We start from the raw sequence: 27,314 nt of genomic DNA, 5'->3' as shown, positions 1-27,314 counted from the left end.
TTGCATAGAGTCACACACACCCTGCCTGCACACACACACACACAGGCTGAGTGTAAAGCTAAACTGTGTATCTGGTCTAGGTGCTATGAAAGGATTCAGTCACTTCACACACCAGCCATCTACTTGCTGTGACTGGCACAAGTGAGTAGGAACAAAGGAGTCACTGTGGCTGTCACACACACGCCTCGTTACACTCACCCTTTGCCCTGCCAGCTGTCTCTTCATCCCCTCCCACTGTCCCCCAGCTGTGGCTATACATCAAGCAAACCTCAATTCCACACGCAAACACACCCAGCATCTCCTGGGTGGCTTCAGGACCTGGTCTGACCAAAACACTCTCTTCCTCCCTGCTGCGTGGTCACTGCCTATCTGCCACACTGAATGACTGACTGACCGCACTGTTGGGGGGCACAATGTTTTTCGCCATCCACCAACGGTTCATCAGCGTCACACCACTGCACACACCCACAACAATGAACTCATGTGTGCCACGGAAAACATGGTGAGGCTTATTTTTGAGAATATTTTCCACATGAGGCAGTTTTTTTTTGTTGCTTTTAAAGTCTCCAAGATGCTTGTTATTGTTCTCTCTCTTGCCTGCTAGACTTATTTCCCCAGCCACTTAGGGCGTACTACGCCCTTTCACCACAATGCCCTCCCCCCTCTCCTGACAGTTGCCCCGTGCCCCACCACTGGGCTCACCCTTTAATTTGTTAACCCCCAAGCGTTGCCCTAAGCTTCCCACTCTCCACCCCCTTCCTATTATTTATTTACCCCCCCCCACCCCACATCTTTTTTTAACCATATGCTACAACCATGCCCTCCCCTCAATATGTTTACCCAGTGACAGCCCTCAGCCTGGTCTGGTCAGTCACAAACCAGTGACAATGCCAGCTCAGCCTCCACCCTAGCAGTGCGGTGACTGGCCACGGCTAAAACACTTTCATCCTGTATGCATCCCCAGCCCAAGTCATACAAAAGCTATTCATTTGGGCTTCACCCATGCCCTATAATTGTCAAGCTATGTAGTAAAATTGAGGGGTGAGGGCTTTGCTTGTGGTACAGTGGCAGCAAAAGCAGAAATGAGGCTGAAGTCTTGCTATTTATAAACTGGGGCAAAGGATTCAGAGGTTCATGTTTGCCTTTTATGGGTTAATTGCTTGTAACCCACATTTTTGCGAAACAGAGACAGAAAAAGAAGGAAGAGGAAAGAGAGAAAGAAAAACACCAGTGGTGGGCATTCCACAGGCCAGGCTTTCATTGCTGTGGGTGCGATGTCATTGGAATGATGTAATCGGTGCATATCAAGCCCTCATACTGTACATCTTTTCACAGAGTGTCTGGAAACAGACACTGTTTGTTTCAGCTGGTCAGGCTGCCCTGCAATTCACACTGGAAGCAAATTAATATCTGATAACATTGGGCTGTGTAGTTCTGTCTGTGCTTTTTGACCTTTGTCTACGTACTTTCTGTCAACAGGAAAAGGATTGGTTTACACGTGGATATCGACAGGAAGTGGCTCACCTTGTACCTTCTGTTCAGATGAGGTTTGTGCTATATAGTAGCTATAAGAGCAAACCACAGTAGCTCTTCTTAACCCCAATGGGAAATCGCACTTTGCATGTAGCAAACCTTCACTGCTTTTACAGAGTGTCCTGCATCTGACAGTTCCCCTATTATTGTAAAACTGCCCTCAGTATTTCCTGTACCTTTCTTCTACTTTGCTGTCTGGGCTGGAAAATGCAGCTTGACAAGTCAAACATGCGCACACACACACACACACACACACCAAAAATACAAACACTGGGTGTTAAGCTTCCCCTCCAGACAACAAAAGAACAGACACAGCAACAAGCCCCGAAGGCAACATTAAACCCAGCTTGTCTGCCAATACAATACCCCTCTTCTTTCAATAGAGAGCCATGCTGTGACCAAGCGAGCTGAGCCGTATGTGTTATTCCTCACTTCGACATAGCAGGGTAAAAGATAAGGGCTGAGCACACAGTCGACGTGTGACATCCACAGGAAATGGAAAACTCTGATGTGTGGCCAGCACAGACCAGCCAGGGTGACACGGGGTAAGACAGGTGGTTTACAGATGGAGAATCTGAGCGAGCCACAAACGGCAGAAGAATCCCGAGCTCATCACAATGATTCAGCCGAGTGTGAGAGCAACAAAAAACACGGTGTTTATTCTCAGATGGCACGAAGAACTCGTGTCTATAGACACAACAGTGTGACTGGCAGAACTAACAAGAAGCAGAAACTCTGATAAGAACTAAACAGAAGACAAAATATTTGTCTCTGCCAAAGAAAACCATCTCCCACATGGGTGTCTTGACATAGGCATACTCTGCTTTTGACAATGATGCATTAATTTTGTTGTGAACTCAGCTGGCACTCTTATGCTGTACTAATTACTCAGCTCACGAGGCAAGAAAGAGACACACAGAGGCGTTTTTCACACGTATTTCTGATCAACTTAACAAACCTGGGCAGTTACGTAAAACTAATATGTCTTTCATAGTTCACTGAGGTGGGATGAGGCAAGTTTGGACCAAGCATCCATTAGCTTTCCGTCTTAACAGCCTCCACTAGTATCTGCTCAGCTCAGCCTTTATGGTTTTCCATTAGGTGTTACTACCTGGTACCAGGTACCTTTTTAGTGCCTACTCGTCCGGGGTTACAAGCTAGCTGAGTTAAGCTGAAAATGTGACATCGTCAGACTGCGTGCCACTGATTGGCCAAAGATTGTCATCACTGGATGAGTCACAATAGTGACTCCTTAACATGAATTAAAGCCGGCATCTTTGAAACCTGCAATGAGGGAAATAGCTACACACAAAACAACACTGTGGTTCAAGGATGAGGCGTAGACGTTTTGCAGCAGAAATACCATCAATGTCCTCTACTGTTGTGTTTGTGTCACATACAAATGACGACACAAGACTTTTGGCAATAATGACCCCACGCACATTGAGGCGGTACTCAACTGTAATAGAAAACTGCCCAAAGAAAGTAGAGTCAAATTGAACCGAGCCAAGGTACTATTGGAAAAGAGGTAAAAGAGCTTCACCATCTGACCTGATGCTCTTTGACAGCTCGACATCCCCCTGAGCGAGGCTTTGGGAGGCCTTCTTTTCGCTGTGGCTGTTTTCCAGATCAAATACCCTGCTTGAGATTTTTTCTTCCTTCTAACAAGCGATAACGTTGCCATCAGGGTGTGACAACTAATTATGGTTTGTTGTTTTCCCGGCTGCTTAGAGCCAACAGAAACTCACCTCAGGCTGCTACTGAGCTGTACAGTGGCAGCAAGAGAGATGACCAATGAGGCTTGGAGCAATGATGCCCTGACGAATGCTGCTGCTGCTGGTCAGTGTGTGGGTAGTGAGGGTCAGAGACTGGGCAATATGAATATGTGGAGCTGTATAAATGGAGAAAACATGACGATAGAAGATAAAGACGAGTCAGAAACACTGACAAGAATGCTAGAAAAAGAGGAGGAATTAAAGTCTTTAGGCCAATACATCGTCTTCATTTGCGTAGCTCTCCACCTACATGCAGGATAGAGAGTGGGATGACACACATTTAACCAACACAAAGGCTATGGAGATGCACTTGCATGAAGTCCTGCAGTGAAAAGTTCAAGTAGTAATTGGGTAAAGGGTTGGCCTGAACTGGAAAGACATCAGTCTTACCAGAGTTCACCAAAAGGAGGAAGCAAAAAAACAAAGTCTGATTACCCCTCCTCTGCTGAAGCAGAGATAAAGGACTACCACAAACATGAGCAATAGTGGCCTTTGTTTGTAGCTTTTCCACATATTTTTTAAACTGGTCCCGAGTACCAGCAAACTGCTTGAACAGGCAGATGTGCATCTGCAAAGCCCAGCCCAGCTCTAAATCAGAACCACTCTTTAAAAGAGCGACATAAAGATTGGGTATCCAAGGGATGCAACCACGAGAGGGTGAAATATCAGAATGCTCTACTTCTCGTACGCTCTTGCGCATTTTGATTTATTCAGAGAGCCAGAAGCAGCTCCAATATAAAGCAACATATCTTCAATCCAGCGCTTGTAGTTCCCGGGCCTGGAGAGAACGAGCGAGCTGGTGACCTTGGTATATTACGAGAGGCCCTCCACTCCTACATCTAATCTGTAGATGTAGCCTTGACTTGTCTAATAGAAAACACTCCTGCTGCACTGACATCAGAGGCGTCAAGCCAGAAAGGGATAAAATTCACAATCTCAGCCCATACATTAATTATACTGTTCATTTAGCCAAGCGTTATCGCACCGTTCCCCTCACCTCTATTCTCACATTAACAGAAATAACCAGAAATGAAAAAGCTCGCAGCAGCAACAAGAAATATAGCAAGCACCCAGAAAGGCTAATACCTGAAAATGTGTTCATATTTGTGTGTTAAGGCTTGTGAGGCATAAACACCATTAAAAAACTGCAGCTACTCATTTTAACAGTATTGTCCTCTTTTTTTTTTGCTTTCCTTCAAAGCATTAAATTAAGTCTTAACAGAGTTGCTTTTAACCAATACATAAATCAAAGAAAATTCAGACTTTATAATAATTGCTCAAATTTACTTTTAGAAACAGAAGAACAATGAAGACAGATAAACCCACAAAAACACAACAACACTGGAGATGAAGGGTGAAATAGGTTTGCGGGTTTCTCACCTCAACTGTAATTCACTCTTCTACAAAAATGCAAGATTTTTAAAGGCCATTTTTGGGTAATTCCTTCAAGCAAGCTCTGCTGGATTTACAGAGAGTTCCCAAAGAAAACCAAGAGAGCCTAAAGCTCTTGTTAAATTTACCGAGGGACTCGTGAGGACTTCTCGGGACTTTGCTACCTTCTATCTCATCCAATAACTGCCGAGCTTAAAACGTGCAGCCCTGAAAAGCCGTTTTCCAACATGCCCTTAAACTTTTAACAACGTCACTTGACAAGCGGCACATGTGAGAATATTAAACGGTCTTTAACGTGCCAGCTTCTTAGGACGAAGTCTGTGTGACATGTAATTGCACCCTTGTGAGAACAGCACGGGTGAGCGGGCGTCCTTCCTCATGCACACTCTGTCCAGGTAGCGCTCGTCCCTTTAAACCACAGTACTTCCACTAGTGGGAATCCCTCTGAAATGGTCATTTTATGGAGTTAAAGTGTAAAAATGGCTGAAGTAAAAAGTAGAATAATAGAAAACTTTGGTTTCTATCATTTTACTAAAAAAAAACTCTACTTATTGCAGCACATAACACTCTCAGACCCAGTAAAGGACCGTTTAAAGAACTGTTAAACTCTATGCAGCAGAACTTAATGTTTTCCTTACATTACTTTACCGTAATAAAAACTCGCACCAGCACCAACAATGAAACAGAAGGGCCACAGTCAGTCTGGTCAGAAATTTGGGTTTGTTACGCTGCATGTGGAGTAGCATGGAGCCACTAGTCTCAAGCAGACAGAGGTCTAAGAGGTTTGATACCAACCGAGTATCTAAATAATCCTCAGATTCCACGCAGCTCCCTCTGTATCCAAAAGGCCTTTATTTATGCTTCCCCCCCCCCCCCACTTACGTAATAGTTCTCCAAAACCAACGCTGACATTTGCAACTGGTGGGGCTCCACTTTAAAGAGTTTACATCAGATGAAAGTCAAATAAATGCATCAATAATTTTTCGTTATTTTAGTACGATGAAGTGTTTGCCTTTTATGTGCAAGGCAAACAAGTTCATAAAAGTCTCTCTCTCGACTTCCACAAATCTAACATCAAAAGGATAATAAAAAATCAAAAGCACAGTTCGGGGAGAGCAGGGCTGAAAACTAGGGCACTTCCATCAATTCACGCTCACTTAAGATCCAAGTGGACAAGACACTTAGGGGCACGTTTAAGAACCTAAATCCTCGAGTTTTTATCACTGAGAACAAGAAATGCACTTCTTAGCTTGGTAACGGTCTTTATTTTTTTAGTGGATAATAGTTTTTTTAACCATTAGGCAGGTCAAATTAGTGAGTAGTGGAGTAAATGTTCAGTGGTGGATTGTCTTCTCTTTTTGCAGGCTGTCCAAATTGGTACCAAGGGCACCTACCGGCCAGATATACCTAAAGAGATTTACATTCCCAACTTTGATTCCTTTTAAATTACTGAGATCAGGACTCAGCAGTGACTTGTGTGTTCTTCAGTTAAGGGAACAGAAGTATTGATAAAACCATCGATATATGGACACCAAAAGACAGATTAGGTGGTGACCTGTAATATTAAACACCACCCAAAGGGCTCAGAGACACGGGGGGGGGGGGGGGGGGGGGGGGGGAGAGCTATAATTAGTTTACAACATAATAAAACCTGGTTGAAGCACCTGGGTCATACTGACACACGAGCGGCTGTGAAAATGACACAGGCAAGCAGTGGAGAGAAATAAAAACTGACGCAGCAGAGAATTTTGCAAATCTTTGCAGCACACGTGCCATAATTCATGCACCGAGTGATGCTGAAAACACAAAGCACGTGAGCACGATCCAACTACAGCAGGGACTAATGCCTACTCACAGTCGGGCCATCTGAAAAAGTGGCCAGCTATAAATGTAAAATCATCTCGAGCCTCTCGCACAGCTAAGTGGGGATATAGTAGACAGAGAGGCTATCTATTCATTTATCCTACTGGGTCAGTAGGCTCTAAGCCTGAGAGCCTCTTAGCTAAGAGATGCTAAATACCACAAACACAGAGCAAGAGAGCTGGCTAACCTCTCACTCAGTATTTACAGAGCTCTGCGGCAGAACCACGGCTGGAATGCAGCGGGCAGAGCAAGCATACAGAGGGATCCGTATGAGTTTCTGGGTCATCTAGGGCCGCTTCGTGTCGCATGAAGTCTAGACTTGGACCGAAAAATTCACCAATGGATGGTCTACGCTTAAACTGATTCATATTCTGAGAATGGATGGGCTCGGTGCCCGAGGAGCAGGATATGTATAGTTACACAAGCCCAACCAAGGTTAAGGGTCAAAACGTACCCACGAGCATGTTGCCTTATGCAACCGCCAAGACATCACGGTTTGTGGTAAAAAACAATAAGACTCTCCATCAGTTTTTTCTCATTTACTCTCATCGAGTTGTTCGGCTCTGAACTTAGCCCGAAGCAACAATCAGTAAAGTAAAGAGCAGAACATGGCAGCAGTACCGATGAGATCTCTTCTCACCCATCTATGTGTGATTGGCTGTCTGGCACTTCCCCACTGCACCTTCAGTACCTACGTACTGTTTTAATTAACTTCATACCACAGGGAGCAATTATGCAAGGCAACATTCAACTAATTTGGAACTGCAAATTAATCTCCCCTGAAGCTGTACAATGACAGGCCTATCTATGACCAGTGGAAGCAAGGATAACAGCAAGGATCTCTTTTTAAAGAGACTTTTTGTTTTAATAATAATGTTAAACGTCTATTAAAAAGGCATAGAAAGTTGTGAAGCTTTTTTAAGCTCAGTTCATATTTCACAACCACGCTAATATGTTTTTGCTCTAAAACACATGACTTTTACTGTGTTTACGCAATCCTGCATTTCAGAACTCCCAAAACTGAGACTTTTGGAAATGCTACTTCCTTTGTTTCAGTTTGAGAACTCCAGGATAGAGTTTTACTGGCGTCACACAGAAGCAGAGAGTATTTGGACAGAATGACAGAGACCGATGGGGTCTTAATAGTCAGTTTGTGTCCTGCATTTTCACGAGTTCACTGTACCTGAATGGCAGCTCACTGTAATAGACCGAGATTGCTTTTGAACAGGTGCTAAAAGCACTCTTGGGATAAAGATCGCTTCAGTTTTAAAAGCGTTGTTTTAGGAACAACTTGCATTTACGTGTTTGCAGCTTAAGATGAACAAGCAGTAAGCTCGGGATACATCAGGGAGAAAACAATTTACATACCTCGGCTTCCCTTGGGGAGCAACAACAGAGAGTGAAAAAGTAAATGGGGGGGGGGTGCAACGTGAGAGTGCGCAGCTGAGAGGAAACTGCAAGAGACGGATTGCATGTGTGAGAAAGGAAGCATAAGCGAGGGAGCAAGCTAATAAGAAAAAGGCGAGGGGGGGGGGGGGGGGGGTTGTCAGACGTGAGGAGTAGGAAATTAACAGGGTTGCACTTGAGGAGGTGGTGAGAAGATGCCAAACAGTAGGGAGCGTCAAATGGGTACAGAGAAGGATCTCACATGTGATGCGAGTCAAAGAGGCGAGGGCAGGCACCCATCCTCTCCCCAAATGCCTCTCCATCTCAGCCTCTGTGTACTAATCTGATTTCCTGGATTATATTTCGGGATTAAAAAAAAAAAAAGGCCCAAGTACTCAATTTTAATTCCATCAGTTTGTTTGGTGAGTCACTGCTGCCGCATTTCATCATCCAACTTTGTTTTGCTCTTGTGTTGCAACACTCCATTTCTGCTGCTGATTTTTAAAACCCTGCAGAGCTAAAGAAATATTTACTCGGCGAGGGGAGCTAACAAGAAATGAAGGTTTGCTGCAGCTGATAAAAACTTAAGCACACGAGTCCCTTGTGTGAACGTAAACCTAAAATATGACGCTGCTGGACTAACCTCACAGCCAGGGTGATGGGGCTACAGGTAGCGCTCTGTTCCCCAGTATGGCTCATGAATGGCCTTCTTTGAGTGGTAAAGCTGTGCCAGACCTCTGCTGAAAATCTCTAACTCACAGTCGTAAGAAGTCACGGGGTGCACATATAGGACAAAAGTGCAAAAAATGCATACAATAATATTCTTATGGACATTAATACTGGAAAAACGACTCCACTGAATCCCTTCTGGTCAAGTTCTGCATCTCCAGTGTAACGACTGCGTGTGTCCCAGTGCTTTTGCTTCTAGGCTACAATCTCACCATGACACGATGATGCCAACATGCTTGCGGTTCCATCACAACAGGGACGTCTTTGGCGGCTAACGGGGCGTATAAACGAGCTCTCACTCTGCCAGAAGTTGCCCAGAGGAGCAGAGGGTCCGAACGCAGACAACAGCGCAGACCCAGGGCTGCACGATGACTGATGCGACGAGGACAGCGCCGAGACACGCTGAGCTGTGTGCTGTTGAGGTCTTTTTAGAACAGCTACAGATTGAAGTGAGGTGGTTACAAAAGTGGGATTCGTGGCATCAAATTGGTAGATTTTCTCATCTTCAGCATGGATTCCATCCACCTCATCTTATCTCACAAGTTTAAAGCAATTGTCAGGGAAGCATTATGGAGCTGTTTCTCGTTTCACTGCGGGGAAAACAGTGCGATGGATTTGTTGCTGCACATTGGAATCAAGTCACAGCGATCCTGTTACAGGGGTTTTTTCAGATTTAACACCCATTACACCCCTTTAGCCTATGGATTCTGAGTCTGTTTTTCACTGATTTCTACCTATTCGTCGTGTACTCTCAATCACAGCATGAGGCGTTGAGATAATAATCACTCCAATCCACACATATCTGCTTATGCATTTATAGAATCTGCAGACAAGAGACAAGATTTCAGTGCCAGAAGCTTTTTCTTTTTTTGGGTTTGACTGCAAACAGTAAACAATCTGTAGGGAGAACTAAACAATAAATACATGCACCGGAAGAATCAAAGTCACAAAATCATCAGCTCTCCTTTGATTGGCATTTAGGCTTTTAATTACTTTGAGTAATGCATTTGGATCCGTTATTAGATTATGACCGCCGCACACAACAGGAAGCTTTGGGCCCAATACGTCCAGATATCCGCCGGCTACGCTGGAAGAACATTTGATATCATATTTTAATGAAATCAAAATTGATATACATCTCACATTAGCTGATCTACTCCACAGTCTTTCCTCGTAAGAGCAATTTGGAGACGTAATGCTTGGGAATGATGCACCCAGCCCCCGTGTTGTTTATCTACAATATTAACATACTTTCTGCGGTAATGAAGAAGAAGGGGAGCTACTTAGGGCCAAATCTTTGCAAACAGAGGTCTAATGTGGTCTAACGTCTTGTTTCTTGCCACAGGAGTAAGGCAGGAAAACAAAGCAGAAGGTTATTAAATCAGCAATGATGAAAAACTGATTAACTACTGTCTTTCTACCCAAAGAGATTGGATATCCAGCCAGTGCAAGGGGAGGAGATTCTTCTTCTTCTTCATTTTTTTTTTTTTTTTTTTTTTGAGGGACAAGACTAATCAGAAGTTTGGGAAACAGCACTCAATAAAACGCATTGATTTGAGGGGGGAGGTCAGGTGAAAACCCACCGGAAGTGAAAAGAGAGAAGTGAAGAAGACCGCTTTAAAGGGTGTGAGTGAAGCTCATGTTGGTATCGCAGGTTCTGATCCGTTTTGAGGATAGCAGAGAGCTTCTGCATGAATCAGAGGCTGTCCGGCTTCTTCTCTCCCTCCTCTTGCCTAATCACAGGCCCGCGGTGTGGCCAGCGTGCAGGGTTGGAGTTACACACGGCGCACAATTAAAGCAGCTCTTTAATTAGGGGGGGAGAAAACGTACAGCTTTTTCTTCTTCTTCTTTTTTTTGTTGTTGCATTTAGCCATCAGCAGCATGCACTTCCATCACACAAGCCGGGAAAAGCAGAGACCTCTGCTGCTTCTTGGCTGTATATCTGCAGCAAACACGCAACTTGCAGCATTGCTGTGCACTTGTTTCAAAAAAGGGGAAAACAAGAAACTAAACCGAGGACAAAGCCTGGATTTACTGGCACTTTCATTTATGCATCGCAGTTCAACGTGCATGTTAGAGAGAGAGAGCAGTGATGCTTAAAAAAAAGAAAAAAGAAAATCAGAAAGAGCATGTCAATAAAATAACAGCGCCCGGAGCCGCTGTGAGGCCACCGAAAACAAAGTAGCGACAGGCAGGAGGAGAGAGCCGTGAGCGCAGGCACACTCGCTGCCTCGCTCCGGTGTAACGCACAGACACTCGGGCACGCCGTGGCGAGAGCGCAGCGAGCACACAAAAACACTGCGAGCCACCCCCCAGGAACATTTAGCGCCACAACGCGAAGGAAGTGAGACGGAATTTCAGCAACAACAACATTTCTGCAGGAAGAAGGAAACGAGGCTTTCACCAACCTGACGACGCGAGGACGCTTCTTCCACTAAAAGGTCCGGAGTTGTGTGTTGTGAGTGAGAGAGAGAGTGTGTGTGTGTCCGTGTGTGTGAGAGCGTGTCACTCACTGGTGTTTCCTCTCCCTCTCTCTCTCTCCCTCTCTCTCTCCCTCCTCTGCCGTAGAGATAGTGCTGATGTTTCCACTTCCTCTTTTCTTCTGCCGTCTGCTGGCTGGCTTGTGTTGCCAAACAGAGGATGCACGAATGCACGACAGCAGCAGAACTCAAGCAGTCACTGGTTAACAGGAGGAAGGGGACTTTTTAGTAATTATTTATTTTTTTACAGGATGGAAAATCGTCATTTCACTATTTTAGCCCCAAAGCTCAGCTCGGTTTGGTAAATAACAGTTTTAAGTCCAGTGCCAACATACAGAAAGGGAAATGAAAACTTTCTTCTTGTTTTACAGAGTATTTCTGAGTGGAAACCTTCACTCTGTAAAAGTAATCCTCTCCTCACCCCCCCTGTCAATTTATTTACCTAAACATGTAGTGAGGGAGTGTGTGGTGACAGTGGTGTGTATGGGTGTGTGTAGGTGTAGTGTGTTGGATAAGGATGCAAGAGCAAAATCACCTAACAGGAATATCACAGAAATGTGGAAGCTGAGGAAACAGGAAGCATCTTTTCTTATGAGTCCTTCAATAAATGTGCTATAAAGATCGATTTATCATCCCAAAAGCATTTGATATCAGTGTTGGATTAGATTAATTGCCAGATAAGCAAGAAGATGACCATCCCAGTTTGATTTTCGTTCATCGGTTATAACATTCTTGCACAGTCAAGCACACTTTCCGAGAAAATGACAACAAATTGTGTGTATTTGATGTATTTTCTTCTCTAATTTATGTTTGTTACTGTTTGTTTATATTCCTACAAGCAGGGCAATCAAAAACTGACATTAAAACCCAATATGGCTCACGTGTAAAATCATGTGTAGGCTATCTGGCAGTTATTAAAAAGAGTAAAAAAAAAAACAGGCTGGAAGAAAACACTGATTAGAGAAGACAAGAGCAGAAGACAATAGTCTGTGTTGCATCATATACTTAAATGTTACTTCATGCTCTCGCTGATTTTCCCTGATGTCTTTTAGTAACTACGATCCTTAAAAAAACACATCATTCTTGATAAAGAAGGGACTGTCTCCTAAAGAGGGCTAAATGTACTTTGCAGTTCATCATTAATGACTTTGCACAGAGAATTTACAAGGCTGAAAATAAATACGCGCTTATTTTTCGGCTGAGAATAATTTAGGAAAAAATGAAATATTAGAAAGGACTTCTGCCTCCCCGAGTGAGCCTACACCAACATGACAAATGGTGGGCCTGCTACAGCAACGATTGAACAGATTATACCTGACAAACAACTCAAATCTGAAGGAGACGTCTTTTTGTTTCACAGTAACTGATGAAACAATAGCAGATCGGCCTTCAGTCTCTCGGGAAAGGAAAGGCAAACGGGAACAGAGCTTTCAATAATTCATGGTTATTGAATGTCCTCCTGTTTGGAGGGTGGGATTATGACCTTCTAGTGTTACTTTATGTCTGAGGGTATAATGTTGCAGGCACTCTGTAAAGACTGCAGCATCTCCGAGCCACGGTGTCCCTTTAATTTTGATCGTTAATTACCTGCTGTGCTTGGTACCAGAATGAGTGGCATTTGTGGCTGAAAGAGAAAAAGAGTGTGTGTGGCAGGCAGCTCTGCAGCTCGTCCTCGTCTCCACTCAGCGGGAGCAGCAGCAGGAGGATTAATACAGGAGCCCTGTTCGTCCTGGCAAACAATCTGGAGCGACACACCCAGCAGAAATCTCTTAGTCCCTCATTCTGTTTATTTTTCTCTCTGCAAAAACACAGGATGCAAAGCTCGGCCCGTTTAAATGGCAGCCCTCGTCCTCGACTTCACACCCAATCTGACTCCATAAATAGGCTGCGAGGACAGGCACACCTGACCCAAAAATGTAAGAGGAAGAAAACAGATATTTTTATGGGTTTTTCAAGATGCGTCAACACATTTTGTTTTTCTGTGCAAGCATACAGATTTGACTCAGATAATAAATCTTTGTTTGACCTATGAATGCTGCGTGATATGTAATATGGTATGTAATATATTCTAAACAGCACTTACTGCTGCTTTTCTTTTGGGGAAGCAAACAAAAGCATTCTTTTATCCCTCTGTGTTATTTGCGTCATTTGGTCACTGTGACCTTTGGATCCCCGACTCTAACTCGAGAGGGCTCAAGAGCAAATCGAAGGGCTCAGAGATGAGGTCATATTTTCATCTTCTATTTCTATTTTGCCATATTGCTTTAAGACAGCCCACACTTCTAAAAAAGCATCACATGATGCGTTCAATCAAGTGGAAACTCACAGTGCAAGCCGGTAAAACTGCAGAGTCACTCTCATTTCTGGCGTTGCACTCAGAAGGTAAGCACTGGACTGATTTCTTTTTATAGATGTCAGTTGTCACTTGTGTAACTCGCTCTGATTTGGACACATCCTGTTTCACAAACAGCGGGCCAACTTCCATTCATCTGCACGTCTGGTGTGAAACTTTAATGTCATATCAGATAACACTATCAAAACAGAGGGAAGCCTTGGTGCTGCTTAATTTTCCCTTTTGGCAAACATGGTTATTATTCATGAGTTAAGTGCAGCAGATCTGCTCATAAAGGTTTAATTGTCTACTTTCTTTTTTTCCTCCCATATTTTGGAAAGCAAATCCAGACCATAAGTATCTGAAGGGCTGCATATCTTTGCTTCAGATTTGATTTGATCGTTAACAGAAGACTGGTGTTCAGCAGAGAACGTCAAAATCAGATTTTACCTGCCTAAACACGATGCTCTTACCTTTAGACTTGTCTTCGTTCAAGCTGAGATCAAGTGATTAAACGGGCCAGGATTTAGGATCATTGTTTGTTGTTTGTTTCCATTCTTTTTAATGAAGCGTTGTCCACTGGGTTTCAGTGCATTTTGCTTAATTAGAGCACACAGAATGCTCATATAGACCACCCTGTTACATCCAGCAATAGACCAACAATAACAATAGATGGCAGCGTGCCAGTTCCTTTGGCAAGCCATACATGCTCAAACAGAAGCACCACCGAGTCTGATGATGAATGAGTGTTTCGGCTAGTGAGTCGTTCCTTGTTCTCTTCAGTTTGCTCTATACATGATTTGTTTTTGACAGATTCATGTTTTCTTTCAGCATCCCACAGAAATTGGATTCAAAATGATGCAGGGCTTTTTTTGTAATTGTGAGTCCTCCGAGGCTTCGAGGTCTTTGCTTGATCGTTGACAAGGACTCGTGACACATTGCAGATATAAAACAGGGTTTTCTTAAACACACAAATCCACTCATCCAGATAACTTTTATTCCGCTGTATAACATTTTATTATTTTCATGTGTTCACCTGCCATTTAATAATAATAATGTGTACTTTATTGATCCCCGTGGGGAAATTCCTCTCTGCATTTAACCCATTCACTCAGTGAAGCAGTGGGCAGCCATTGGACGCCCAGTGTGTAGGGACGGTCCCTTCCTCATGGGTACCTCAGGGTGGCCGTTCAGCGGATTCAAACCCCCAACCTTCCGATCATGGGGCCACCACTCTACCTACTGAGCTATCCCTGCCCTTTGTTGTTTCTAAATTAACCCAGCTGCCTATTTTGGGGGAAATAACAACCTTTAATGTCTGGAAATACATTATTAACTTCAAATTACAAGTTGAATCCACACACAGCTAACCTAAGGTCTTATACTCTTACCAGGTTGAACTCCCTTTTCCCTTTAGGAGTGCTTTAATTCTACAAGGTGCCGATGGATGACAGCATCACAAAGCTGCAGATTTGTCAGCTGCACATCCATTTGGTCAATTGCCTGTTACGCATCCCAAAGGTAGAGTAAATTTATTGTCATGTTCAAGAAACCAGTTTGAGATGATTTGAGTTTTGATACAAGAAGCGTTATCCTGCTGGAAGCAGCCATTAAGAGATGAGTACACTGGGGTTATGAAGGGATAGAGATGGCCGGCAGCAATATTCAGGCAGGCTGCGGTGCTCAAATGATGCTCAGTTGGTACTAAAGGGCTCAAAATGAGCTACAAAATGATCCCTAGAACCATTATACCACCACTACCTGCCTGAACAGCTGATACAAGGCAGGATGGATCTATGGTTTCGTGTTGTTTAACAAATTCTGACCCTGTTTTTCACAGCAGAAATCGAGACTCAGCAGATCAGGTAACGTCTCACCAGTTTTCTACTGTCAACTTTTGGGGAGCCCGTGTGAGTTGTATTTTCAGTTTCCTCTTTGCTGACATGAGTGGCACCCAGCACGTTCTTCTGCTGTTGTAGCCCATCATTTTAAAGGTTTCACATATAGTGTCTTCAGAGGTGCTCTTCTGCATAACTTGGTTGTAGCTACTGTTACCCTCCTATCAGCTCAAAGCACTCTGGTCATTTCTCCGTGCCCTCTGGCAACAACAAGATATTTCCAAGCAGAGAACTGCCGCTCACTGGATACTTCCTTTTTTTGGCCTGTTCCCTGTAAACCTCAGAGACGGTTATGTGGGAAAACCCCAGCAGACCAGCCTGTCTAGCACCGAGCACCACGCTATATTCAAAGTCACTTAAATCACCTTTCTTCCCCATTCTGATGCTCAGTTTGAACTTCACCAGGTTGCCATGACCACATCTAAATGCACTGAGTTGCTGCCATGTGATTGGCTGGTTTGCGCTAACGAGCAGTTGTACCCAATGAAGAGGCCAGTGAGCGTAGGCATGAATGAAAACACTATCCTAACAAACTGATGTGAACTTAAAGATGAAACTTGGCCCTTTAGTGTATTTTTTATTTGATCTGAAAGTGAATGTTGCAGAGAGACGCCGAGTTTGAAGAATGAAACATGCAACTGTTCCAATGCTCCCAATCTGGACTGCATGTTGAGGCTAAAACACAATCAGCACAGAGATTCGGGTCTGGCAGCCTGTCTGACCTGCACCCTGTCCAAAAAGACGGAGCGCTTTAATAAAAAGCCTCTCCACTGACCAAATTCTCTCTACGTGGCATAACCTCCCTCAGAGCTGCTTTCTGTGACTGCACCTCATCTGGGAGATTCATTGTGCTACTCAAAGACGAAGCGAGAGACAGGGAGAGAGAGAGAGAGAGAAGTCAACACGGAACAAAATGTTTCAGGGAAGCTGATTTATCCTCGTTTATTGGTCCAAGCGTCTAGAAAAAAAGAAATTTGCCACAGAAAGCAAGTGAGAAGAGTCAAGTATGACGAGAGAAAACTTGGATCTATGCTCTCAATAAGCAACTAAAACGCTCTCATGGCTGCATTATCTGTTACTCTTTGATGGAGCTGTAATTTCTCACAAACACATACAGTCCCCTGTGTACGAGCTATTCAGAAAGCCTAAGTCTCAAATCTAAATGGAAATCTTGCCTGCTTATTCCCTGTAGGTCTACTGTAATTGTCTCTGTCAGGGTCATTAGGAAGAGGGAATGTGTGTAGTTTAGAAGAAGAGAAGCAGCAGACTTCCTCAACTGCAGCTTAAAGAGTAATGCTTGTTTTAAGTAGCTACTGTTGGTCTGCATGCAAATCTGCTCCTAGAGAAGTCAATTTGAAGACTTCTTGATGGTAGCTGAGTACAGAGAGCAGGGATTCCTGTCCAGTGTGTACTAAAACTATTCAGTTTAAGTATCGTCAGACCGCTAGCAGGACAAGATCAAAAGAAAAATGTTGCTTGGCTATAAAGGTCACCCCATTACTGTGCTGTGTAATTTTTAATGGACAGCCTCTCTGTGAAGTTTCTAAAAAAACAAAACAAAACAAAAAAACATCAAGTCAAAGGCAACATGAGCTATAGAGTCAAAAACTATTATCTCACATGAAGGCCAGACAGTGTCGGAACAATCACATCCCTGAATCGCCCACCTGGAAACACTCATCCGGTTTCGGGAAGGAGTGACGCCCGGCGACAGCGCCCATGACACATGACAATAACTTTGTGAATTCCCTGAAATGATCCCTTTCTCACAGACTTTGTCACTATAGAGCTGGAATGTTTCTAGAGAACCTATTATGCTCATTTCCTGTTGCACATTTTTATGCATAGACACCACCAGATTTTCTTTGCATTGAAGTTTAAAAACATTCATTATTTACACCATACTTGGTGCAAACTCTCAGTTCATTCGCTGCCTGAAATGAGCCTTTTCCTCTCTCCTCCTTGCTTCGTTTAAGGCTTTTGATTTGATGTCTTTCAGGTAGTTTGAACAGTAGGTGGGTGGAGATTCTGCACTCAGCTACAGCTGTGGTCTCCGACAGGGTCATATTAAAGACATCCCCTCTCACAGAAATCATCAAAAAACAAAACAAAAAAACCCAAACAACAACAACAACAACCCTGTCCACAGAGCAGGGGCAGAGGGAATCTCCCCTTTTTGTCAGTGTAAAGAAGTTGGACTACACATTTAATCCCTCAGATATCTTAATAGAAGAAAAGGGAAGTACAATTTCAAATGAAAGATCTGTCATCAAGGTCCTGAGTTTAATTCCACCATCAGGCCGGGGTCTTTCTGTGTGGAGTTTACATGTTCTCCCCGTGCTTGCGTGGGTTCCCTCCAGGTATTCCGGCTTCCTCCCACCGTTCAAAGACATGCAACTTGTGGGGATAGGTTAATTGGATAATCCAAATTGCCACTAGGTGTGAATGTGAGTGTCTGTCCCTGTGTGTTGGCCCTGCGACAGACTGGCGACCTGTCCAGGGTGTACCCCGCCTCTCGCCCTATGACAGCTGGGATAGGCTCCAGCGCCCCCCGCGACCCTGAAAAGGATAAGCGAAGGGCTGGATGGAGATCTGTCATCACGATTCTTTGGACTCGGAATTGTAAAAAATAAATGTCTAAGACTAGAGAAAAAGTTCTGATACTTCATTGTTTCATAATCAGTTTTTAATTCACAGAAAGTTTTCTGTTATGGTTTTATTCATCTTACTGTGGACTCATTGTAATATATAAATTTTAAAAAAAAAAGAAAAAAAAGGGAATTTCTATTGGAATTGGTGAAAAAATGGGAACTTTTCTGTCATTTAGTTGTTTATTTTTGACATAATTACTTTGGTGTTGTATGAATGCTCATGAGGAAGGATTTTAGCAGTAGGAAATGCAGTAAAATGTATTAAAATACAGTGAAATTTAAGCCCTCCTTTACATTTTCCAAAGCCATCCAGTGGGCCGGATGGGAGTTCTTGCCAGGCCGATTCTGGCCCATGGGCCTCACATTTGAAACCCGATCTAGAGCATTGCAAAGCCTGATGGTTATACTTAAAGATGCCTTGAAAACTTTAGTACTGCAGTGCATGTCTCTGTATACGGCTATACAGAGATCTCAAAAGATTCTTTCCACATTTCTGTGGCTTCCTCAGAGCACATAAGCATATTCCAACCTCAAATCTTTCCAAATGTTTATGTACAGTCACAAGCATTCAAACATTTTGGCTCGTGTGGAAAAACATTCTAACAGCACCCCAACGTTTACATTTTTTCCACCCATTTTCATTTAATGCACTCTACAATCAAAGTTTTTAATAAGAATGCAATGCCAGAGAAAAATACAATCTCTGAATATGACCTTACCAGAATCGATGTAAGAACATTCTCTTAAACCAGAAGGCTCATTCCATACTCGCTGAAGAGTCACTGCCCATGCAGCAAATCCTTTTTGACAAACATATGTACCAAGGCACACATTCATACTTAAGCTGCTGTTCCATCGGACTCTGTGCTGTGTGAGCCGACAGAGAGGACGTAAAGGCGAGTTGTCGCCCTGGGGGGGAAAGAAATGTGAGGGAGAAGTCATCATGCTTGGTGCATAAACAGCTTTTAACCTGAGGGGGAAAAGCTTATGGGGGCGTCTTCAGGGTGCAGGTCTCGCTGTGCTGCATTTCAGTCTCTTTCCTTTTTTATGTGCAAAACACGTAATACTCAAGTTCGCGTATCAGCATGCCCTCAGTCTGAATCGGAGGAGTCATTAGTTTTGGACTTGTGCTTTCGCTTCCTCTTGCTCTTCTTTTTGTCTTTCTTCTTTTTGTCCTTCTTCTTTTTCCTCTTCTTTCTGGGATGGTGATCAGAGGAGGAGGATGAAGAAGAGGAGGAGCTGTCTGAGTCAGAGGCGGAAGAGGAAGTGGTGTCCTGGAGCAGTTGCTGCAGCTGCTGGATCCTACAGACAAGGAGGGAAGGCAGGAGAGAAGAGGATGTGGTATTTAAGTCAAGTGCAGGGAGGAAAGTACAGCCGAGGCATACTGATGCCCAGGTTGGCAAGCATCTCAAATGTCACTGAGCAGCACACTGTCTTTGTCCCAGTACCAGCATTTCCAGAAGGCAGAGTGAGCCACGTGCCCGCTTGTGGTTGCGTATTTCTAGTAATGTTAGCAACCCTGTCCAAGTAACAATTAAAACTTCAGGTCTTGGGCACATATTTAGTTTTCAATTAATCTTTTTTTAAAAGGTGTCCATTATTGCTTAAATCCAAAATGGAGGAGACAATAATGACTTCATCGTCAATTTTGTTTCAGGCATTTTTAAATGGTTTCTTCTAAGTTTTTTGGGAAGTCTCACAGATATCTTTATCTTTACCAAACAAGTAAAACTCATTTTAATTTAAATGTTCACTTTTGTTGGAGTGCTCAGTTTTGTAAGAAAATATTCTGCACACACGTATGATTTGGGGTTTAGTTTAATAAGAACACAACAAATCTTAGACTACTATGGAAACATTCAAAAAGACTTACATATTATTATATCTTTAGCACCTGCATGCTTCGATGTATTCTCTTTTACATGAAACACACTGAGAAGACAAGTGCATCACAAATGAAGGCTCAGACTCACAGAACTGAGACTACTGGTGTCTCTAGCTGCTTTCTTAAACTGGGCTAGGCAGCCAATCAGACAACACAGACTGAAGGGCAGGACTCAAAGAAAAAAAAGTGTATTGGAGGGCCCTTCAGTGATGCAGGACACCCTTAGAAAAAATACACAAGCTCTAAAGGACTCTAAAGCAGAGTGGATGAGAAGAATTAGAATAATCTTCAGAAAAATTACAATGTCTTTGTCTAAACAGTCTAAAATGTTCAAAAAATAATCATCAGAAAGAAGCCAAAACAGCCATGTTTTAGTCTACATGACCTTTAAACTGAGGTGCTAAAACAGCTTTTTAGTTATAATTCCTTTACTTGATTGTGCTCACACTAAAACCTGCAGTACACAGAAAGCTAGGAAAAAACAAAAACAAAAACAAACAGGATTTAAACGAGACCATGCAGCTCTCCCCTCTCTCCTCTAAGCCAATCACACCGAACAAGGCCAAAGACTCCTGTCACAGAGTCGGTCTTCTAAAGCCTGAACCATCCAGGTGGTGATGGTGGTGCTGGTGCAGGAGGTAAGGTCCTTCTAAAACAAGCTCCACTGCAAGATTTTAAAAGGTGATTTTGGGCTACTTGTCCAGTAACACCAAAGACTTCCTGCACATCCTGGCTATAATTTGGAACAGAATTTGTACTTTACAGATTTAACAGTGTATCTTTAATATTTTGTGACTTTGGGTTACAAAACATTAGATGATGGGTACACTGTGGTCATAAAGAGATGGAAATGCCAACAATACTCAGGCAAACTGGATTTCAATGACGCTCATCTGGTACTCAGGGACCCAAAGAAAATATTCCCCCACACCATTACATCTCCACCAGCAGCCTGATACACAGCAGGATGGACAGGTGTACCTAATAAAGTGCAGCGGTTTGTCTTGTCCTCAAACAGACTCAATTTCTTGCTGCCTTGTACCAGATACAGAGTAGAGTTTGTGTGTACTGACGATGTTATTGGAGGAAGAAAGAGCTAGCAAACGTTGTCCACAGATTTCCACTGAGAAATTGCTTCAACTGGGCATCAACACTATGTCTGCAAAAGCCCATTTCTTAGAAAACAATTGCATCAGCTTGAGACACACTGCGAGGATAAGGCTGAAGGACACTGCTGTGCTACGATCAGTTGTGCGTACAGCAGCTGACAATTCAAGTGCAAAAAAAGACAAATGGCATGTGTGAATTATCACCAGAGTAAATTTAATAAATAACATGAAGCTAAGCAGGATATTTGTGCTAAAGAAGCTGCAGCACGATTAGATTTTGTTATCGAAGCACGTGTCAGAGTACGCTATTCAATGTCTGGCATAAATATTAGTGTTCATACTGCATTTCTGAGTCACGCTGTAACACGTGAGCAGCAAGGTGACAACAAAACTTACACGGCTCCAGTAGAATCCTTCTGCTGCAGCGTGGTACGGCACTTCTTTCCAGGGAAATTTGTCCTAAATGGACTGTAACTCTGAAAATACCACCCCTCTTTAGCTTAGTAAGACTGTTACTGCTTCACGTCAGGCTCAGCCAAACTCTGGAGTGAATTTCTGAACAGGATGGCGGCTTCAGATTTTGTCCCCTATTTCTTGAACTGAAGCGGTGCTCTGAGAGAAAAACGTCATCATATTCAACGCAAAAATGTGGCCCCCCCAAAAAACTATTTGGGCGACATATATGATAAAATTAAAAGTCATACACTCAAATAATAAGCCAAAAAGTAATTCTAACAAAAAAACAAAACTCTCATTTCCTAACTTCTTCATCGTTACCCAATTGTGACACAAGGCTACCGCATCAAGCACAATTTAATAGACAGCACCTTACATGAAATTAGAAAGCAGGCTGGCAGAGGTTGGACTGTTTCACTCCCCTTTCAAAGAAGATGCCAAAATGAATGTGGCACAGACACGCAAGTAAGACTTCAAAGCGCCACTGGCCTTTAAATAACCTTTTTGATATGCATGCAAAAATACACAAGCATGTGTGCGCGCACAATCGCGCACGCTCTTCTTCCTGAACTAGCCTCAAATTCAAACATCCTGGTGTCAAACAGTATTTGCTAGAAACTGGAACAAGCAGCCAGCAACCATGAGAGACTTTCCAGGTCATCTGAGATTGTCCCACTCCAGCGAGAGGACACAGTGGAAAACTGAGTTTTCAAGTATATGATCTGAGTATCACGAGTGGGTCCTTTAATAGCGGTGGAAAATTATGAGTCTTTCTCTGGGAAATTAACATGCACACAGCAGGAAAATGACTGTACATACCTGGTTTCCTTCTCATTCCTTTTGTTTTCCCGAATCAGGTCGTACATTGGGTCTTCGTGTGCCTAATAAAGTACACAATGTCACACAAAAGGAAGGTAAGGTGCTACAATTCACACTATATCCAGGAACTATACATTCCAAACTGTGTTGTGTCAGCACTTTTAGGAATATCGAGACAATAGAAGGAAGGAAAATATGACACAGTTGCATTTATGGTAATCATTGCAGGGGCTGAGCGTTCCTGCAGCGAGCACTGTTTCATTAAAAGTACACTGGAACGAGCTGTGTGCAGAGATCTGCTGCCCACATGTGTAAACTAAATCTGACCTTACTTAACTTTAGTCTCAGACACAAACTGTCTCTGTCATAGCTCCACGACATAAACGCGACTACTAACTTTTTTCTACTGCATTCACGCATTTTTCTACTGCAAGGAACCGTGGGTGGGCCAACCATTCTACAGCAGTAAACAAACTCACCACTCTGAAGTGCTCCAGTTTCTGGTTGCCTGTGATGAAGAAAGGACACTCCCGATCACCTGTCCTGTGGCCGTAGCGCTTGCACCTCCAGCCTTTACAAAAGGAAACAAAAATCATTGTTTGTCTAACGAATCAGACATTTCACGTACATGGCAGCAGAGTTGCTATTAAACAGACGTCCCACGTAAAACTGATTTTCCTCATCTCAAGAACTTTAGTTTGCCAAAATAACCCGAACTCATGGTGCTTTCAACAGTAGTTCGATAGAATATGCTCAGTGTCATGGTTATCGCGAGTTGCCATAAATGACTACGCAGATGCACCAACTGGTCACCAATCATGTGGCAGCCATCATGTGCATTCAGACATGCAGAAATGATCAAGACAAGCAGCTGAAGTTCTTAATGTGTTTGAACGTGGCATGATTGTTGGTGCCAGATGGGCTCGTCTGAGTATTTCAGAAATTGTTGATCTACTGGGTTTTTCCCCAGACAACCAGTGTTGGGTCTGAAAAAAAGGGAAATATCAAGGGATTAGCAGTTGTCCTTGGTAAAGTGCTTTGTTAATGTCAGAGGAGAATGGACAGACTGCTTGAAGCTGATAAGAAGCCAACACTAACTCAATAACCACTTGTTACAACCAAGGTAAAGTTTACAAACGCTGGTGAAAAATGAACAGAAGAAGATTGGAAAAATGTTTCCTGGTCTGAGGAGTCCTTCTGCTGCAACACTTGGTCGGGTTCAGAATTTAGTGCAAACAACACAAAAGCAGGAATCCACCCTGCACTGTTTCAACAGTTTAGGTTGTTGTTGGTGTAATGATGTGTTTTATGTCTTCTTATGCACACTCTGTGCCTCTTAGTACCAACTGAGCATCATTTAAACGCCACAGCCAAGCCGATTATTGTTGCTGACCATGTCCATCCCTTCATAATTACAGTGCCCATGACAATAATCTCAAACATGCCAATCAAGTCATTTACTCCATGTAAATTTCACGACATCCCAAAGTCTACCTTTGGGATGTTGTGAAATTTACATGGAGGATGATCAGCCGCAACTGTGACATTACCACGTCAACATGGTTCTCTGAGGAATGTTTCCAGCGCCTTGTTGAATCTATGGCTACGTTCATGTATACTAACAAGGATTTTTCCGCATTCATTCTGAAAAAACATTTCGGTCCACATGAAAACACCAAAAACAACTTCAAGTGGTGTCAAGTGCTTTCCAAGCGAACATGTGGTGTTATAACCCCAACTGTACAGAAATACTGGCCAATCAAAAACCTTACAAACAATAACATGGCCACAGTCTGACGTCAAAAAGTCGCACACCTTTGATGTTGCAAGACAAAAATCCCCATTTTTGTTGTCCATATGTAACCGCAGAGTTACTGGAAAGCCTCACCCTGAAAGGAGCTTTTCAAAAGCTCAGTTTAGGCATCTAAAACTGACCGAACATCTAAAACTGACCAAAACTTACTGAAAAACCTACGTATGCAAAAATCCCTGTGTACATGTAGACAGGCCTACAGCATGATGAATCAAAACAGTTCTGAAGTCAAAAGGGGTTCCAAGCTGGTATTAGCAAAGCGTACCTAATAAATTGACTGGTGGATATGTATGTAAGCCCAGTCTAGACCACTCATCATCTAGCTAATAAAGCAAATCAAGGACAACTCAAACTGCATTAAAAGACACAAACTGTAAAAAAAAATCCTGAAAGAAATATTATTTTATTAAATTGGATTTTGTTGAACAGCAGTCGGCGAGGGACGCAACAACCCCACGCAACAGCAACTCAAGAGTCGCACACGAAAAAACACGCTGCTCATGATGAGGCGCCTGATTATCAGTGACAGATCATCTCAAATTCATTATCACTTTTTCTGCCCTGAAAACAAATCAGCAATTTCTATCCAAGTTTCACACCGATTAACTGCTCAAGTGGCAGCGTAGCATCTGTGAACGACTTGAGTGTTTTTAATGCGAGTCTGCAGGAATTCTGTTCACCACGTAAAAGAAGTAATTTCTCGCCGTTCCTTTAAGCAGGACGACAAATGTACAAGTTTTTCACAAAGGATTGAGGGGAAAAAAAAAAAAAAAAAGACACAAACACCACTTTTTTGTTTGCGTGTGCATGTTTGTGTCTGAGCTCTTGCTGTTCGCAGCATGAAAATGTGTGGGACGAAAGAATGAATGGACACTGAACATAATGACATTCATTGTTTTGGGAAAAACAGACAGAAGATAATCTCTGCAACACCAATTATTAGTCTTCGGTCCATCACTCTTGTCATAAAAACAATAGACACAGTGATAAATGTCAAGATCTCGCAGTTAACATTTATCACCTATCATAACTGCTGCCTACTCACAGTGGAGATTTACTCCCACCTACAGTTCCAGACCTATAAGTGCTGCTGGTACCTCACTAATAAACCGTACTCAAAACATTTCCCAGCATCCATGTGAGCTTGTTTAACAGATTTTTAATTTTTCAAATAATTCATTTTAAGTAAAGAAGCATGAGAAATAAATACTATCAATAAGATTACAATTTCTGTTACAGATAAAAATATTAATAAGGAGTGGAATGGCTGTACTTGAAATCATTTAGGTTCTCAGCAAACCACATTTCAAACATTTATAGGACTTGCAGACACCCTGTAGTGTATGCACTGTAAATTAAAAACATAAACTAAAGGACTGAAACTTGCCAGGCCAAAAACACTGCACAGCTCTAGGAGATTAATAATGAAAATATGTTAGAGTCAGCACTGAAGACAAGCATAAAATTTTAAAATAAACACGCTGAAGTGAGCAGCTGAGTAATCACTACTGTCATGTGTCTTATGCCCCCTGTTCTAAAGGCAAGAGGCTGCCTCCTGGGATAGATTTCCTTCTGTTTGCCTAATTAGCAATGAGTGTCACCTCTGATATCAACACCTAACTCCTGTAGCTGTGAAAAGATTCCCGAGGGATGTGAAAAACTCAGTTAAAGACTGCATTTGCATGAGCAGAACTGTAAACAGCATGTTTATTCCCGTCAGTGCAAACTCGGGCACACTATACTCACACTGCATCACCTTCACCTCCCTCCCTAGAGGCATCCACAGCCCTTTCGTGGGAGCGTGGGCCAGGAAGCTTCTGGCTTCTTCATTTCCTGGTTCTGCAGGGATACAGTCCTCTGGTTTTTCTTCATGCTCCTGCAACACAAACCGATCACTGTCACCAATTCTCACGATTTGTCTTTACCTGAAAAAAGCCACATGTAATTTACTTCTTACTCTTAGCTGTCTATTACTGCGAACACGTTACCTTAATAAATCCCGGTGGAGGTTTCTCATAGCTGCATGAGAGAGAGATTAAAAATGGTTAGTATGCTGCCAAAAACATTAAAACAAAAAATAACAACATGAAGTTGCTGCCCCTCGCTTATTGCGGATAAGCTTGATCAACTTGAAAATGGGTGTCAATTAAGACGCATTTATAATTCATGCACAAGTTTGCGGGATTAAAGAGGAAAAGCCAGAGTGAAACTGGAGTTACTCACAATGTCTCGATGTGTTTCAGTTTCTGGACTTCTTGGCTGACTTTTTTCGTGTGCTTCTTCAGTTTCTCCAAATCATCTTTTGGTATCTTGTCCCTCTTGTGGTGTCGTCTGTCCTCCTTCTCTCTTGCTCGCTTTCTGTCCGACATCTTGCTTTGAACAAAATGATCACCCGACAAAAAATACCGTTGTTATTAAAAGTGCATGCGGAGCTTTTACGTTATTAATTCCATGAAGATGAATCGTGCTAACATGCAGCTAACTAGCAAACGCCGCTCCAGCGCTTCTGCACTTCCTGTGCAGTCAGATTCGATTGTTAAAGTCCGGCGCCACCTGCAGGACACCGGCGGTAACACAGGAAGTGCGCCTGGATTCTCTTTCTCTCTCTTTTTATTTTTAAACACAAACGACAGTTTCTCTCAGCCGTAAACACTGATAAAAATGTTTATTCTTCCCTTATTGAATCCGTTTCCCAACCCATTTTCTATGATTTTCTAGTTTGGCAGTTTTAATCTTAATAACAGGATACTGGAAACAAAATGTCACTGTATGTTTTAGATCATCTGTACCTCGTTTAAGTGACCTTTAACATCAACGGAACAAACCATCAGCGTGCGCCTTTAGCATCTTTTCATGCATGTTGCGTTTCAAATGCTTCCATTTGAAGGTAAAGGTTTGGCTTTCCTAAAAATTAGTAATAGATTCAGATGGCTCCAATCTGCTTATTGCGTTATTAAATAAATTTGGAATAATTTGAGTCATGGTAACATCGGAGTTCATTTGGATCTAAGTTTTAAATATATATATTACGTCGGACTAGTGTCTGCAAAGCCTTTTCCCCCATGAGGGCATTAAAGATCTCTATAAATACATTCTTTTAAAACTGCATTTAGGCATATAGACATGTTCAAGAGGACATGATGGCATATGTCAGAAGCTTCCGATCCACTCGTATTTTCCCACAGAAGAGTTT

General features: G+C 42.8%; 2 protein-coding genes across 3 annotated transcripts in view; both read right to left on the bottom strand.

Annotated features, from left to right (window-relative positions):
- Positions 1-11,243, bottom strand: part of elmo1 (engulfment and cell motility 1 (ced-12 homolog, C. elegans)) — a 110,462-nt gene extending 99,219 nt beyond the window's left edge. For both annotated transcript variants that reach the window (XM_080862626.1, XM_080862628.1), the window contains exon 1: positions 11,087-11,243. The gene's annotated coding sequence lies outside the window, so the exon portion shown is untranslated. The remainder of the gene's footprint in view (positions 1-11,086) is intronic.
- Positions 11,244-18,200: 6,957 nt separating this feature from the next.
- Positions 18,201-26,648, bottom strand: rp9 (RP9 pre-mRNA splicing factor). The gene is made up of 6 exons (XM_080863082.1): positions 26,345-26,648; positions 26,110-26,140; positions 25,868-25,997; positions 22,788-22,879; positions 22,309-22,370; positions 18,201-19,341 (listed from the first exon to the last, which is right to left on the bottom strand). The coding sequence occupies exons 1-6, from the start codon at positions 26,488-26,490 to the stop codon at positions 19,131-19,133; spliced, it is 672 nt and encodes a 223-aa protein (XP_080719208.1). The 5' UTR covers positions 26,491-26,648; the 3' UTR covers positions 18,201-19,130.
- Positions 26,649-27,314: the final 666 nt, after the last annotated feature.

This window comes from Rhamphochromis sp. 'chilingali', assembly GCF_963969265.1.
Source record: "Rhamphochromis sp. 'chilingali' genome assembly, chromosome: 17".
NCBI lineage: Eukaryota > Metazoa > Chordata > Actinopteri > Cichliformes > Cichlidae > Rhamphochromis > Rhamphochromis sp. 'chilingali'.
Note: the sequence above shows the minus strand (reverse complement) of the source record. Positions and strands in the feature narration are given on the sequence as shown.